The sequence below is a fragment of the Endocarpon pusillum genome (genome assembly GCF_000464535.1).
Source record: "Endocarpon pusillum Z07020 unplaced genomic scaffold C658955, whole genome shotgun sequence".
NCBI classification, from domain to species: Eukaryota; Fungi; Ascomycota; class Eurotiomycetes; order Verrucariales; family Verrucariaceae; genus Endocarpon; species Endocarpon pusillum.
Window position 1 is genome coordinate 55,788 of NW_006913436.1, and position 15,244 is coordinate 71,031.

The 15,244-nt window shown below is 49.3% G+C and overlaps 8 protein-coding genes across 8 annotated transcripts in view; 5 read left to right on the top strand and 3 right to left on the bottom strand.

Moving 5' to 3' along the window:
- Window positions 1–437: 437 nt before the first annotated feature.
- On the top strand, window positions 438–953 carry EPUS_06464 (uncharacterized protein; the record flags this gene model as incomplete). The annotated part of the gene is made up of 1 exon (XM_007787289.1): window positions 438–953. The coding sequence occupies one exon, from the start codon at window positions 438–440 to the stop codon at window positions 951–953; it is 516 nt and encodes a 171-aa protein (XP_007785479.1).
- A 453-nt stretch (window positions 954–1,406) lies between these two features.
- EPUS_06465 (60S ribosomal protein L11) lies at window positions 1,407–2,084 on the bottom strand (the record flags this gene model as incomplete). Its single annotated transcript, XM_007787290.1, has 3 exons — window positions 1,407–1,533; window positions 1,594–1,843; window positions 1,934–2,084. 3 exons carry the CDS (start codon window positions 2,082–2,084, stop codon window positions 1,407–1,409), a joined length of 528 nt encoding a protein of 175 aa, XP_007785480.1.
- A 345-nt stretch (window positions 2,085–2,429) lies between these two features.
- EPUS_06466 (uncharacterized protein) lies at window positions 2,430–4,915 on the top strand (the record flags this gene model as incomplete). The annotated part of the gene is made up of 7 exons (XM_007787291.1): window positions 2,430–2,456; window positions 2,522–2,530; window positions 2,585–2,656; window positions 2,712–3,237; window positions 3,968–4,040; window positions 4,349–4,507; window positions 4,753–4,915. The coding sequence occupies 7 exons, from the start codon at window positions 2,430–2,432 to the stop codon at window positions 4,913–4,915; spliced, it is 1,029 nt and encodes a 342-aa protein (XP_007785481.1).
- A 691-nt stretch (window positions 4,916–5,606) lies between these two features.
- Window positions 5,607–6,482, top strand: EPUS_06467 (uncharacterized protein; the record flags this gene model as incomplete). The annotated part of the gene is made up of 1 exon (XM_007787292.1): window positions 5,607–6,482. The coding sequence occupies one exon, from the start codon at window positions 5,607–5,609 to the stop codon at window positions 6,480–6,482; it is 876 nt and encodes a 291-aa protein (XP_007785482.1).
- A 24-nt stretch (window positions 6,483–6,506) lies between these two features.
- On the top strand, window positions 6,507–7,355 carry EPUS_06468 (uncharacterized protein; the record flags this gene model as incomplete). Its single annotated transcript, XM_007787293.1, has 1 exon — window positions 6,507–7,355. One exon carries the CDS (start codon window positions 6,507–6,509, stop codon window positions 7,353–7,355), a length of 849 nt encoding a protein of 282 aa, XP_007785483.1.
- Window positions 7,356–9,329: 1,974 nt separating this feature from the next.
- On the bottom strand, window positions 9,330–10,510 carry EPUS_06469 (uncharacterized protein; the record flags this gene model as incomplete). The annotated part of the gene is made up of 5 exons (XM_007787294.1): window positions 9,330–9,687; window positions 9,766–9,861; window positions 9,915–10,300; window positions 10,364–10,446; window positions 10,498–10,510. The coding sequence occupies 5 exons, from the start codon at window positions 10,508–10,510 to the stop codon at window positions 9,330–9,332; spliced, it is 936 nt and encodes a 311-aa protein (XP_007785484.1).
- Window positions 10,511–12,769: 2,259 nt separating this feature from the next.
- On the top strand, window positions 12,770–14,326 carry EPUS_06470 (uncharacterized protein; the record flags this gene model as incomplete). The annotated part of the gene is made up of 7 exons (XM_007787295.1): window positions 12,770–12,983; window positions 13,037–13,056; window positions 13,111–13,147; window positions 13,197–13,270; window positions 13,325–13,701; window positions 13,756–13,851; window positions 13,984–14,326. 7 exons carry the CDS (start codon window positions 12,770–12,772, stop codon window positions 14,324–14,326), a joined length of 1,161 nt encoding a protein of 386 aa, XP_007785485.1.
- Window positions 14,327–14,491: 165 nt separating this feature from the next.
- EPUS_06471 (uncharacterized protein) overlaps window positions 14,492–15,244 on the bottom strand; it is a gene marked incomplete at both ends in the record, with an annotated part of 1,152 nt that continues 399 nt past the window's right edge. The window contains one exon of the mRNA XM_007787296.1: window positions 14,492–15,225. Within this exon, the coding sequence (XP_007785486.1) occupies window positions 14,492–15,225 (734 nt within the window). The remainder of the gene's footprint in view (window positions 15,226–15,244) is intronic.

Here is a 15,244-nt window from a genome sequence, read left to right on the forward strand (position 1 = left end):
GTGACTGTGACCACGTCCCGCTGATGAATACTGATGAAATGGTGCCGATGAAGTCATGATTCCTGCCAATTAACGGTAAGCTCTGATGAGCGGTAAAATTACCCCTAGAAGCTGTACATCATTTCCATTTCCGTTTCTCACTTTAAGAGTTGTGTTTTGCAAGTCAGTCCCAGGCACTGTGGTATTACTTCTCAAAATTCAAGGCGAATCACTGGCCCTGAGCAAATAATTGAACCTTGACCTCATTCTCTCGTTACCTCTCTCTAGAATCATTGAACATCCTCCCTCTCGTAAAACTCTTCAAGAGGTCAATAGCTCCTCCCTCTAATACAGAGAACATCCCTTCCTTACCCGATCCAACAACCTTACCACACCAGCATTGCATCAACAAACAGCACGACCACCTCAAAGCGAACCCACCACCACCAACACAAACCATGTCCGCCAGCCCTTCACCGCCCAACCCCGGCCAACCCAAGCGAACGCCCAATGCCCCACCACCACCCTCCGTCCTCCGCCGAGCCACCCCCGGTCTCCTCGCCGGCGGAGCCGCCCTCACCCTGGCATGGGTCTATTTCCGCGCCTCGCCCAACCCAGCACCCAACCCTCTCCACACGCCCGGCGTGAGCAACATAGAGAAGGCCTACCGCGGCGCTGGCGCCACAGGGACTCACACCCCCGCCTACGGCGGAACGGAACAGGGAGAGCGGAACAGCGAAGCGTTCAGGGGTGATGCGGAGGGGACGCAGAAGAAGGATGGACCGCCCGAAGCCAAGAGTGCGGGGAAGAGGGAGTTCAAGGTTAGCGGGCCGAATGATAGTAAGGATGGGCCGAGGGGGGAGGGGAGTGGGAGTAACGATATTGGAGAGGTGCAGAGGCCGCCTGGGTCTCAGGCTATGGGGGCTGGGAAATTGTGGAATCGCGCCAAGTATGGCAATGAGGATCAGAAATGAGTGGGTATGGTAGTGGGAAAGGAGTGAGAAGTCGATTTGGCCGCAGTAGGGCGCGCACAAGTACTTGTACCTTCAGATGGTGACGGACAAGGCCAGAGGAAGTCTGCATTACGGCTTCGGAGTTGAGCTTGACTCAGCACGTGCATGTGCAGATGACGGCTTGCTCTAACTATCATAGTACTCGGGACAGGAGTTGCTCAACGAGCTCAGTCAGAACCTGGGTCGGGAAAGCTTTCTCCGGTACTGCTAGCACGAAATGAATCGATTCTATCTCAAGCAAGACTTTCCATGCTATGGTCTTGTTGCTGGCGAGAGCAATATTGAATCGCTAATGAGTTTGGCTTTGACGCTGTCACAGCTCCAGCTCGTACCCATGCGGTGCATGACATCCGCAGAATCAATCGAGATCTTCGCGACGCAAGAGTGTCTGGCCATCCTCTAATCCCACACATCTCATCTCACAATACCCTCGAACCTAGTCTTGAACCACTTCACGGTATCATCCTTAGTCACCTTATGCTGCTTGCCAATCTTGCTCTTGCACCGTCTTCTCCTCGCAACTCGTGCTCCTGGTCGGCTCCTATCAAACCACAATCAGCCACGCCTCAACACCCCAAAATTTGGAAAGACTCCCACTCACATGCAGCAATAGAAGTCCATCCCATAGATGCCAATAGCCGGATCATACTTGATGCCCAGATCAATGTGTTCGGAGATGCCAAACCCAAAATTGCCCGTATCCGAAAAATTCTTCTTCCGCAACTCGTACTCCTTGACCTTCAGGCCTCGCTCGAGAATCTCCTCGGCTTTGGGTCCTCGCACGGTGACGTGGACGGCGATCTTTTCGTTGCGGCGGATCCCGAAGGAGCGGACGGTGTAGCGTGCTTTGCCTGTTCGGTGTGGAAACGTTCTGCGATCAGTACATATCCTGCGGAAGGGCGAGACACCTTTAGATAGGGTGTTTTCAGGTCAGCTCTTACTGTAGACGGGCGTCTGTCCACTCAGCTGTTCCAGCACTTTGGCGGCTCGGGTGAGTCTGTCGCCAGATTCTCCGACGGAGATGTTCAACACCAGCTTGTCGATGCGGAGTTCCCGCATGGGATTTGAGCTCTTGTCGTTGCCTTCCGCCATCTTGAGAGATTGTGCGGGTTTAACGAGTGCGACAGAGTTTAGCTGGTGGATTGAATTGGTGTTTGACAGAATAATAAATAATGAATAATTCGATGTGCAGCGTTGTGGCTTCCAAGCCCCTAGCGTGGGGCAAGTGGGGCTAAGCCTAGAATGGCCAGCTCGATGCTTGGCTTTTGGATATTTTGGTTCCTCGCGCTCAACATTGGGTGTCCGAAGCCGAATTCTCAACTGTCTTGACGGCAACTTACCAATCTCCCACATTAATCTCGGAATATCCTAAGTTACAGCTCTGACAGTCATATTCTTGGAACGATATAAGTCGCACTCGTGCGCAAGTCGGCCAGCATGGCTACCAATAAGCAAGGAAAGATGGTAAGCTTCTTCAAGCCTGATTCACGAGTCATATTGTTGATTCCAGCAGCTGATGCGATGTATAGCAAAACCTGGTACGTGACTACTCGAAACTCCATGTCCTACAAAACCAATATTGACAAGAATAGATCAATTATCGCATGCGAGTTACCCTAAATGATGGAAGACAAATGACTGGCCAGATGTTGGCGTTCGACAAAGTCAGATTTTCCTTCCTTTGCTCAGTACAGTCTTCCCCTTTCTGACTAGTTCTAGCACATGAACCTGGTCTTAGCCGACACAGAAGAATTCCGCAAAGTTAAGAGAAAAGCTGCCAAATCAGCACCTTCTGCACCCGGCTCAGCCGCAGCACAAGCCATGGTCGAATCAGAAGAAAAGCGCACATTAGGGCTCACGATTGTTCGTGGCACAAATATAGTGTCATGTTCTGTGGAAGGTCCACCACCATCAGACCCTTCCGCTAGATTAGGCCAGAGTGCACCTGGAGGAGCACCAGCCACGTTGCAAGCTGGAACGGGTATTAGCAGACCAGCCGGGAGAGGCTTGCCAGCAGGATTGGGAGGACCTGTTGCAGGCATTGGAGGACCGGCACCGCCAAGTGGGTTTGGAGGGTTTCCTCCGGCTGGCTTCCCTGGTGGAGCGCCGCCAGGTTTTGGGAGGGGAGGACCACCGGGAGGAGCGCCACCAGGATTCCAACCACCTGCAGGTTTCGGCGGGCCACCTGGAGGGCCTCCCGCTGGCTTTCAGCCGCCTCCCGGGTTTCAAGGGCCGCCTGGTCAAGGTAGAGGATTTCCACCACCAGGTTTTGGGGGGAGATGAAACGAAGATATCCATCTAGAGGTGGCAGATTGGAAGAACCTAGCTCAAGGCACACTAGAATTTGTCCAATTGCACGGCGGGTATCGGAGAAGCTCGTCTATCCGGATGAGCGCCGGGGCAAGGAAGCCAGCTCCCGCATCAAGGCGTTTGGAAGAGAGACCGGTCCGATGCTGCTATTGGAGGTTAGCATTGTAGCAAGCCTACTGCCGTAGCTGCGATTAGGATGAGTAGTTCTGTGCATAATCCAGAGATCAGGATTTGTTGTTACGTTTTAGAAGTACTCTGTCATACCCTTGTTGTTCAATCTTGGAGACACGAGATGGATGTCCGCTCCGAGATCCCCAAATCTAAACTCCGAAAGCATTGGCCGCCCAACAAGTTGCGTGAATCACACCCATTCTCCATCCCCGACTTTCCCACTTTCCCGGCTGTTCTCCTCTCTTGTACAGCCCCAAGAAATCAGACCGTCAAGATGGCAGTTGCAATCAAAGCCATCAATGCGAAAATACGGTCGAACAAAGTGCTGGATTACTTTTGCTCAACCCGTGAGTCCTCGCAATTCAGTCCGGACAGCACGATTTCCATATCTCCCTGCGATGCAGACTAGAAGCAATTACCATGGAAGACAGAAGCATTCCATTGCTGAGCAGAGGCGAAAGGAGTAGGCAAAATAAGGCTGACTCCGTCTGCAGATTTCTGGGGCCCAGCGTCAAACTTTGGGATCCCCGTTGCCGCCATAATGGATACTCAGAAGGATCCTGAGATGTATGTTGATGGAATTCTCTATTCTACTTCTTCGAATCTACTCCCGCACAAGCATCCACTCGGGGATGTAACCTCTGCAAACAGGATGATCGTCAAATGAACTATGCTTCCACTAGGCGCATGAGCACGCGAGCCTGGCTTCAATCCTCCCTCAATGCGCAGAAAAGGATATCTTACCTCCCGCCTTACCCCAAACCTACGGAGCAAGGCTCTAATCCTTCAGATGGCACGCGCTTGTCTCCTTACCCTTTGTTCACCCCATAGCCACTCCCGAGCCCTTATCAAGATTTTAGCTTACAATATCACAGAATATCTGGCCGCATGACCGGCGCTTTAACGATTTACTCCGGGACTTTCATGCGCTACGCTCTGGCTGTCCAACCTAAAAACTACCTCCTCTTCGCATGTCACTTTATCAATTTCAACTCCCAGCTCATACAAGGGTATCGGTGGTACACATATTGGAAGTGAGTCAAAATCCTATAAATACACATCTAGCCCACTCGTACACCAATGTTTGGTTTTCTGGGACTGCAATAGGAGCCGACGCTGCACTCGACCCAGATTTAGAACGCTTGGATGTATCCCAGAAGCGGATGATGTCCCTCCCAATCTGTGGTCAATGGCAGAGCCGTGCGCGCCAGACCATACTTTTTCTTTCCCATTTCGCTATGCTCATTACACTGCTAACCTTCCTCTTCTTGGGGTATAGTATGGGGGGACGTGAAGCCTCATTAGAAGCGAAAGCTAAAGCTGGCATTTCGGACGCAAAAGCAGAAGCAGAGGGTATGGTGGCGCGGGCGGAGACTTTGGCCGTGGATGCAAAGGCCAAAACTGGACAGGTTGTTGAAAAGGTTAAGGGGAAATTATCGTGAAGGACGAGGAAAAATAGTGGTTTGAGGCCGACGAGGAGGGTTTATGCTGAGAGGGGTTTGGGGATCTGGGGATCGTGTGGATTGGAAAGGACGTTGAAGACCCAAGAAAGAAATATGGTCACTCTCAAGACCAATATCCGATGAATATACAAGTGGCTGCACACTCCATTGGCCATATCAGTCCGTCAATAGTTACGAAAGAATTCAGACGAGGGAAGGGACAGCAGGTACCAGGGAGAAAAGAGATCTGATGTATCACCTATAACACAGCCGCACAACCCAACGCGGCTCTACATCACCACGTTCATCACGTTCACCAGGATTCCTCTTCTCCGAGGTCTGCTTCCTTGTTCTGCCCTGCCGAACTATCCTTATAAGGACCACCGTATAACCTGACCATAGCATAGGTACGAGGTCTTCGCCGACGGAACTCAAAAGCATAGGATTATTCGCTTTGTAAGCTGATGGCTCTGCTATGTATTTGTATACAATTGCCGTTCGTGGCTTATGAGGATGCTTGGCACGCTGCATAAGAAGTCAAAGTTCAGAGACTACAGCAGGCCATCATAATATTATTGATTATTATGTCTCAGGCTATAACGGACTTGATTGTCTTGGTCAATATGCCTGGTTCCTTCGAGTGCGATACATTGCTCAGTGATATCTTCGCCCAGGATGTGAACAGCTCGGCATGTTTGCCAGACGTGCAAGATTGCTGTCATGGCTAGTCGATGTTGCCAGTTTGGCCTTTTGTGTGTCTATGATCTGGATCTTCGTTGCCTATGTCTATCTCGATCTTCCTTACTACCGCAGCGAGATCCTTGAGCTTCCTCTTGCAGAAAAGCTGTCTCTTTGGTCGTCGCTTCTTTTCTTCAAGCCGCTTCCAGAATCACTCCGTGGGCCTTGCCAGTATCTGCCTAACCAGGAATGGATAAGACTGGTGAAGATACACAATGCGTCCGACGGAGGCGTGACTTTCACCCTTGAAAAGTTTCTTCTAAGAGATGTTCCTCCCTATCGTGCATTGTCGTATACCTGGGGGCCTGCCGAAGGGGTGCCCGAGGATCGAGACACCGTCTGGCTTCCACTTCTCGTCAATGGACGTACACGCAACTTGCCCAAGAATCTCGTGCGTGCACTGATTCAATTTCGGGACCTCAAATTCGATGGCTACTTTTGGATTGATGCACTTTGCATTGATCAGCTCGACATCAAAAAACGAAGCGCTCAGGTCAGCATCATGGACAAGATCTATCAGCGAGCAGAAGTCGTAGATGTATGGCTCGGTAGATCATACCCAGACACGGATAAAGTCAACGATATCCTTCGTGAGCTTCTCCGCTTACATGAACAGTACCATGGAACTAGGAAATTCTCTAATGGGCCCATATGGACAGACGGTTCTCATATATTGCCAGAAGTGGACTGGGAAACTCTTGTTCAGATACTATCCAGACGCTTATTCCACCGCGTTTGGACTTTACAGGAATTTGCCCTAGGCACCAAGGTTAATGTCTGGTGCGGCCCACACATCATTGATCTACGACTTTTGCAAAAGAGTGCATAAGTTCTTTCAGAGCACCAAATACCAATGACACCTTCGTACGGAAAGAGTGGCATAGCTGGAACGGTTATCTCACAGAGGTTTTTGCTACAGCAAGCGGTTCACTCGGCGGAGCTTCTCGATTTCGATTTTCTCCCATGTTTCCAGAACATGGGCTCAAATGCAGGCATCGAGTACGAGACCGTCTTAGCATGGGTGTTCTGGCAAAGCACCACAACCTTCGCCACAGATCCTCGCGACTATGTTTTCGGTATTGTCGGTATCGCAAATGCAATTTCAAATAAAAGGGGTCTACCATATAAACCTTTCGAAACTGACTACTCGTTGACCACTGCCCAAGTGCTTCAGAAATTCGTTCTCCGTATCATGGATGGACAGCTTGGAGTTCGAGCAATCGCGCTTCTGCAAAAAAGCAATGAGAACAGAACGCCAGCGCTACCCTCCTGGGTACCAGACTTGGCTAGTCGACAAAGATTTGGCCTGTCAACTAATGGTGGTATAAGACCATCTCAGCCCAGCCATTCATGTAAATCCGTCCATGGACAGTGGCACAGTACCGGTTCACCCTTTTCTGTCCATGGACAAGAGGTCTATCTGCAAAGCCACCACGTTGGAAACATTACCAAGGCTGCGTACGAGTATCCGAGCGTCGTTGACATGATGGGGTGCCCCAATTTTGTGCTGCAACTGATCCCGTTGTTGAATGAATTACCAGACCATTACCCGTGGACGAATCAACCACCAATTGACGTGCTGTTGAGCACTATGTCCCTCGACGATGATAATACAGCGACCTCCGTCAGCACTCAAGGTAGAAGTGATTTCGAAAAGTGGCTCTTCAATAGCCTTGAAGCTCTTTTGTATAGCAAGGCCTGAAATGGTTTCTTGACCCACGACTTCGTTGACCATCTTCACTCCTTCTCCCCATGGACCATCTTTGGTCTAAGTGAGGATCTTCCTAGTATTGCGGTACTACGAAGGATATCCAAAAGCATTTGGTTTGCTTGGAGGGACTTGGACAGCACTGAGAATCACAAGGCATGGTCTGCACAGGTAGCCTTGTGTAGAAAGTTCTCTCGTCAATACCCACGCATACATGGGCAGCGCCTCTTTCTCCTCGAGTCAGAGGAAGGCAAATTACTTGGGTTGGGACCGAATACGTTGGTAATTGGTGATTCTGTGGGGGCGAGTTCAGGGTCGGAGTGGCCTTATATCTTTCGACCTCACGAAGAGCTAGAAAGGGCGCAAGACTCGCCGGAAGTTGAGGAATGCCTCAGGTATGAGTTCGTGGGAGAAGCATACGTTCACGGCATAATGCACGGCGAGCTCTTCCGTCATAATCCTCCCAAGTGGCAGCAGACTGTGCTTCGATAAAAGGATTGAGAGCCCAAGTTACAGAAGAAATCCATGATCTAGCTTTGCTACCTACTCGAACGACATATCCTTCGAGAGAGCGGTAAGGGTTTCTCAAAGGTACAGTGCATCTTTCCCGCCATCCAAGTTTCCTCTGCACAATTCGATATATCTACGAGATCCGTACTTCTTATTTTGGAGTCTGAGAGGCACGGGCACAACAGTCTATGAAGGCCTGGCGCTGTTGGGCCAGACCTGAAATCCTGTTCGTTCCTCCAAGTTTCGATGACATCCCCGGTGTCCGGTGGATGGACGTGCAACAAGCTGAGTCTTATTTTGAAAAGGCTGTTCAATTCAGTTGTTTTGCGTGGGACCACAAAATTATTCCGAAGTATTACAAGGCATATCATTGTATCTGACCGGGGCCAGGTTTCAGACAAATTTGCGTCGGCCTGTACGTACAGCAATGGTCTGAGCAAGCGAGGATATTTAGCGAGACTGTACGGAGTAGCTTCCGTTTCAATTGGTGTCGTCGTGCCAACAATTTTCTCGTTCCGTCCTTATCTGGAGCGCATATACCCGTCTCTACCGTTGACATGTCAAAACGACAACCAGCGTTGCTTGGATCATACACGATGGTTTGTCGAGCTCTCATGCCTCAGCATTGCCATAATGTCCCTCGACCATGCTATTGGCCATTTACTTGTGCATGGAATGGCTGCGTGGCACACTACAAGATACCTTACCACGTTAAATTGTCCCTGCTATCAAGCTACATCAGAAATATCGGAGCTTGAATCTTCGACAAACCATTCAGTGGCTGTTTCTTGAGCGCATGAATCGTTCTATTCCAACATACAGCCAAAAATCTCGAGCACTTATCTGAGTTGGTACAGCACCAGTGCAAAAGTCTAAATGCGAATGCGTTTCAGGGCAAAGGACGCCCCCCGGATGCAAGATCTTAGCATCTAAAGCAATCTGCGATGTGCTGTTGACTGCTACTGTATATTGACCAAATTTGCTGTGCTGTGCCTGTTGAGGAAGAGTAAAGTTTGTTTCTGCAGAGGAAGGACGATGGGAAGTGTTAGACATAACTTGTAATGGTGTTAGCTTGCGGTCTTCGGTCCTGTGGGGCGCAGTACTTGTGGTCCAGCTAACGAGATGCTCGTTTGGTACGTCAATGGATGTAAGGAAAGCATGGGAGTGACATGATTGAGACGAAATACACATGCTATTTTGGTTTCAAAAGAATGCTGCCTATCACTACACGGTGCATGTTGGAGTCGATACCCATCAAGGGGTCTGTCGCAAAATGGCATCTGATCAATGTCACGCCTTGCGAAGTGAATGTCAGATACCGGTATCCCATCCATCTTACATGTTTGCGGACCACATCTATTTGAATTCGCAACAGCATAGAATGCTAGCCTGCTCCATCGTCATGAGTCACTCTCTTACAAGGGTTTTGTGTCTCCTCTCTACCTACACACTAATGGATTAAACGTGGTTTGATGCGTCCCTGTGCTTCGAATAACTGACTTCCATATCTGTCATCCGATATATGCGGCGCGGATCGGTATGCACCAGTTCCATGGTTGGCATGTGTGTACCAACGTGAGTGCTCACTTTGCCATTGTCGACAAGCTCAACGTCACTTTCATAGCTCTGTCCACCAGATGGCTTGGCAGACATCTTGCTCGATCCATAGGTCGTAGAACCATGGGTAGCGGTGCGAAGAGAAAGCAAGTAAATTCGCACTGATTGGGGAACAAGGCGCGCCCACAGCCGAAGATGGTATAAGGGCGCTAAGGTGGGAAGACAGGCACAGATGATTCCGACACAGAGCTCCACCGTACTAGTAAAGCGCGATTAGCACGAGGAGCTAATGAACAGGAATCAGTGGCAAGCAGCCACGAGGATATGGATGTCATACAGCCAGACGATCTCCTCAACAGTGGAGAAGCCGTGATCGAAGTCCCGAAGAGTTTTCATGATGACCACTTGTCGAACAATAGTACACGCAACGGTACTAGCTATACGTCAGCCTATCGAATATGTAATCATCACATGAAATGAACCTACAAAGTACCAGTTGCGAAGATAGCGAGCAGGCCAAGTTTTTGTGATTTCTTCAGATTCAATTTTAGAAGGAGGGGGATCGGCATCACAAGAATGACAAGGTCCGAGAAAACATTGATGCCTCCAACGGCATAGCTGACTTTGATGGTGTCGATGCAAGTGCCACCACCGGTCCACGTGACGGTGTGCCACCCTAGAGCTGGCGGGTTGCATTCGAATGCGTACAATAAGAAGAAGAGCAAAAGGTAGACAACGTTAAAAGTTATCATGACGTAGGTAAAGTATCTAAACTTCTTATTCGGTTGGAATATTCTCAAGTAGAGCATCAAAATAGATAGTTTCGTGAACATGATGCCGAAGAAATACAGCATGTCGCCAATGAAGATGTACTATCGGCCGTCTCTGTCAGCGGGTCCTTTCAATATACAACCACATGACTTTACGCTACTCACGTTCTTTAGATGGTCCCCAACCCTGAACACGTCTTCCAGGGTCAGGTCCCAAATGTGGACCCCCAGAGTGTAGCGTTTAACGTCTGACCAGGGTAAGAGCTGTGCCGAAAGGAATGATTTCCAGCATTACTCACTTAGTACTTCCATCACCACTCGCGCAATGGCGAATGCCTGTTCGTCTGGAGTCAGTGAGCAGTACTTATTGAAAGGTCCCTATGCTCTACCAGAGCTATCACAATAAAACCTGCACGTTGGTGATAAGTCATAGATTTTGTGCCGGACTTTTTGATGTCTCACCATCTTCCCATCCAAGTACCTTGACCACACGCCATCTAACGAAGAGGCGCAGGCACACAAAGACAAACGCAAGGGTTGCGAGCAATGGGTTAGAAATGACAATTTTCTGCCCAATCGATACTGGGTTGACATGATTGATTATTGTACCCGGAGGGGCCAGTGATGATGGGGAAAAATTTTGTCTCGCACGTAGAGGCATTGAGCCAGCAGCGAAGCTAAAGCAAAAGACAGAAGGTAAGATTCTAAGAGACCATCGGGCTTTCGAAGGAGTAGGAAGTGTGAAATGGAAAGCAGGATCAGCAGCTCAGAAGTCAGAACCCGAAGAGTCAGCTAGACGAGGAGGAAAGTGAGGCGGGTACATCGTCGTTGACAGTTGTGGGGGCCAGCACAAAACAAAGGGGAATAGGAAGTGGTAAATGTGAAAAAGGCAATTGGTACCACTGCCCTTTGGAAGCGGCCATGGAGCAATGAGTTCACCTTAGCGACTGACAACGCCACTTGATCAAATTCGCCGGATTCACCAATATGTGACAAGATCCATTCGATGTTCGGACACCACACCACCAACGAATCCCCTCCACCAGCAATGGGAGGGTATGAGTGTGTCAGTTGGCATGATTTTTGCAGCATCTCTAGTCTCTGGCAGCTCTAGCAATTTGCGGCTTGTATGTTTCATTTTTGGGATGGGATATTGTTTGACCTTCACCTACAGCCAAATGTATTTGTTGAAAGTCGGCGACCCTGTTTCGATTATGTGGTATACATTCAGGATCAAGGCAGAATCCCAGGGTTGCTCTTTTGACTGCTTAATTTATGCCAAGGAGATCATAACAACGTTCGTTCGATGATTCATCCAGTCTGAAGATCTGATCAAGCTGCTGTGGACCCCACTCCACCAACATATAATAGCGTTCGGTCGATGCTGATCCCATCTGGAGGACCCCTTAGCCTGTGGTAACTACGCTAACTTAGGGAAGCAGGTGCTATATATATAGCCCCTTTCGCAGGTCAACTATCCTTGTTCTGAAGCCACAAAACAGTACATCTGCAACGGCTATAATGGCAGTAAGCCACCGATCAACAATCAATCAGACTTACACAACACTTCGATTCTGAGGTCTCATTTGCGTATCAGACTGATCGGTCTAATATTCAGTATAAACAGCTTAAGCAGCAGCTCCTCTGCAACATGCGCTAAGAAATTGCAACACTTTTGCAATAGGCAATACTAAAAATTGTATGTCACTAATTTTAACTTGCTGTCACTCTAACTTAACCAACATTTATCGAAATCAATACATGAGTTGAATGATCAGAATCAAGTAATGTTTGTTTACGTTATGTCTATTTGAATTATCTCAGTCAATTCTTTCTCTAAACAGCATCAATCACATTCAAAGTAAATCAATAGAAATACTATGCTCTACGACCCAAAACGCCAAACAATTTCTGGTGCGAATGGGGGTGGTGATGCAAATATTGGTTGGGTACGTTACATCGTTGTATTTCTTGTCTGTCTCATTAATTTTGTCCATCTGTCATGTGTCGAAAGCGACACTGATTATCCTCACAAGCACTCGGGCTAATCAATATAATCAAAAACAACTGGGACAAAAGGTAAATCACAGGTGTTTTGGACGATGCGGCTTCACAAGCCGTACTGTAGGGCGGAAAGCGAGGACCCAATAAAGTAGCAAAATACGAAGTCCGACCAGTTTTCCGCTAGTTATCCGAAATTTTGTCCAGAGTGAATCTAGCTAGAACACCTTACTACAACCTACCAATCTATTTTAAGCTCAACAAATGGGTTTTTTTCCCTTCCCAAGACTCACCCCAGCAAAATATATGTCTTGCATACGCTAGAATCCTTCGCGCGAATTCCAGAACACACTGCCAGTGGTTCGCTTGTTGAATCCTTTGGGGTGTGTTGTACAATGATGGCACTGCCTCAACATGTTGCTTGATATCAGAGTTTGATTTTCCGCCGTATTGGGCTTGCCTTTCAGGATCTGCAGAGATCGCAAGCATCATCCTGCAAAGAAATTCCTGTCCCTCAATGGACAGACTCATCGTCGTTGTCAACACTTTACAGCTATCTGTTACGGCATAATGTCCTTGCTTGGGCAGCTCACACCTCAGCAATGGCAAAATGCTCCGGCATCGCCTCCCCCACCAGGGGTTTTGTCCAACTTTGTTGATCCGCCTAGCCATAAACCTGAAATCATTGCATTGGAAGGGGTCTTCCTCTCTCTCATGTTGATGGCAGTGGCCGTTCGCATTTTTGTGCGATTGCGAGTTATCAAGATGTGGGGATGGGATGACTGTAAGATCTCAAGTTTTATGCGGGTCATCGTGCGGGAAGCTGATAGAACGCAGACACGTGCATAATTGCAGCGGTTTGACATGCCTCAATATATATACCTTTATGGACCTCAACTGACCAGGCTTAGGTCGGAGCTCTGGTGCACATGACCGTTTACATACAGAGTATGTCTAGTCAGGAACAAAGAACTGCATCTATAGCTTACGGATTCAGTGTTCAAGGTGGGATTCGGACGCCATTTATGGGACATACCAGCAGCACAATTGTTCAGCACACGTAATAGACGGGTATGTCACTTCACATCCCTGATGTCCAATGGGTCTTGGTCTCACAGATAACAGATTCTCTCTGCCAATACTATTGTCTACTCATTTACCATCGGCTTCGCCAAACTTTCCATTCTTCTGCTATACCTCCGCCTTTTCAAAGTCGATCGTGGACTTCGTTTGGCCATATGTTTTGGGATCGCAGTCATAGCTATGTATTACACAGCTATCGGTGGTGCCGCCATCGCTTCGATCGTGAAATGTGTGGGATTCGGCCGGCGCTCGGCAGGATTCTGCGATTACTCTGCGAAGCCGGTGGTAGTCATGAGCACTGTCATGAATGTCGTCACAGACTTCTATATCCTTGCCCTGCCACTACCCTGCGTAATGAGGTTGAAGCTCAGTCTCAGGCGCAGAATTGGCGTGCTGATTGTCTTCGGTTGCGGTATTGTGTAAGTCTAGCATTTTGTACTTGAGCCAACTATACAAGCTAACAACCAGAAAAGGACTTGCGCAGCGAGTTTGACGCGAATGATTGTCTTCTTCGTCCATTACGCCGACCCCGACGTCCTTTGGATGCACGGTCGGAACGCCCAGTTCATGTATGTTTATTCCGCCTGCTGTGTCTTGCTTGAAAGGAAGCCTGAATTGATGAGCGTCTCTCTGGCCCATACTCATTGCATATCAGGACCCTGGTTCTGCACTCTTTAGCTGATTGTGATTCTTTGCAACAGTGTTGTTGAGATTAACACCGCCATCATAGTCGGTTGCGCCTCCTGCTTTCCACCGTTCTTCGCCCAGACGAGGATTATGGGCTCAGCCATTTACCACTTCCTCCGTTCCCATATCGGGCCCAACTCACACGGCTCCACCGCATCCTATATATCCTCGAAGAAGCACCCGTCTAAGGCCAGCATAAAGACGTCCAGGAACGACTCATGCCACGATAGCAGGACGGATTTGAAGCCGGGTGGATTTCATGAATTAAGAGACATTGGTCCTGCTAATGGTTTGGCGCATGTCCAGGCCGATTCGCCTACGGAAGTGGGGAAGAGAAGTGAGCGGAGCTTGGTGTAACCAACAAGATGTAAGATGGATGGATTCAATATTGTGAGCAGCACTATATCTAAACCATTCCAGAGGCCTTTGATCTTAGTCCCCTTATACAGCTCAGCGTGCTCTTAATTCCTTCTTCAACCCCGTCACCACAGACGGTAGCTGCTGCTCCAAAAAGAAACTTGATTAGGCCGCGCCTGCTGCACCTGGAGGATCTCTACGCTGTCTATTCGTTTGCTGACCTACTTCCTGTCTGGGAGGTCCTCCAGTTTGGCGAGCCAGTATGCGGCGAAGCTGCTCCATGAGTGCCTCCGCTGCTCGCGCTGCCTGCAGTGTCTGTCCTGCCGCTGCACGCGCGGCGGCGTCATGCGCAGCCACTTGCGTTGAAGCTGCCCGCACTTCAGCTATGATCAGCGCAAAAGATGGCGCTGCCCTTATTACCAACTGTTCCGCCGCTATTTGCATGGTCTCATCTTGCGCCTGCTCTACCTTATTTGCTGCCTGCCAAAACTCTGATGTTGCCCCCTCGGCCTCGGCAGTTGCCCGGTCGCTCTCTCTTTGCGCCCGGCCCGTCTCTAACAGTGCCCGTTCTTCTATTGCCAACGCCGCCGCGTCGATCCGATCTGGCTCCATCCTCTGGACATCCCGAAGCTCTTCCAGCAAGACCTTGTTGCGCGCCATCGCATTATTCGACACGTCAGCAGCGTTTTCTGCATGCTTGTTTGCATCCGCTACCACATCAGCCATAGAACTCAGGCGTTCCAGAAGTGCCTCTATCGGCGTCGGGATTCCTTGTGCTGCGTTTTCATCTGTTTCTGTCCTCTGCCCTCTCCCTGTCCGACGCGAGCCTGCTCGAACACCAAGGCCAGATAATGCTACAGATATGTCATCGGCTGCTTGAGCTGTGGGACGCGTTGGAGCTAGGCGCCTGCGTAGTTG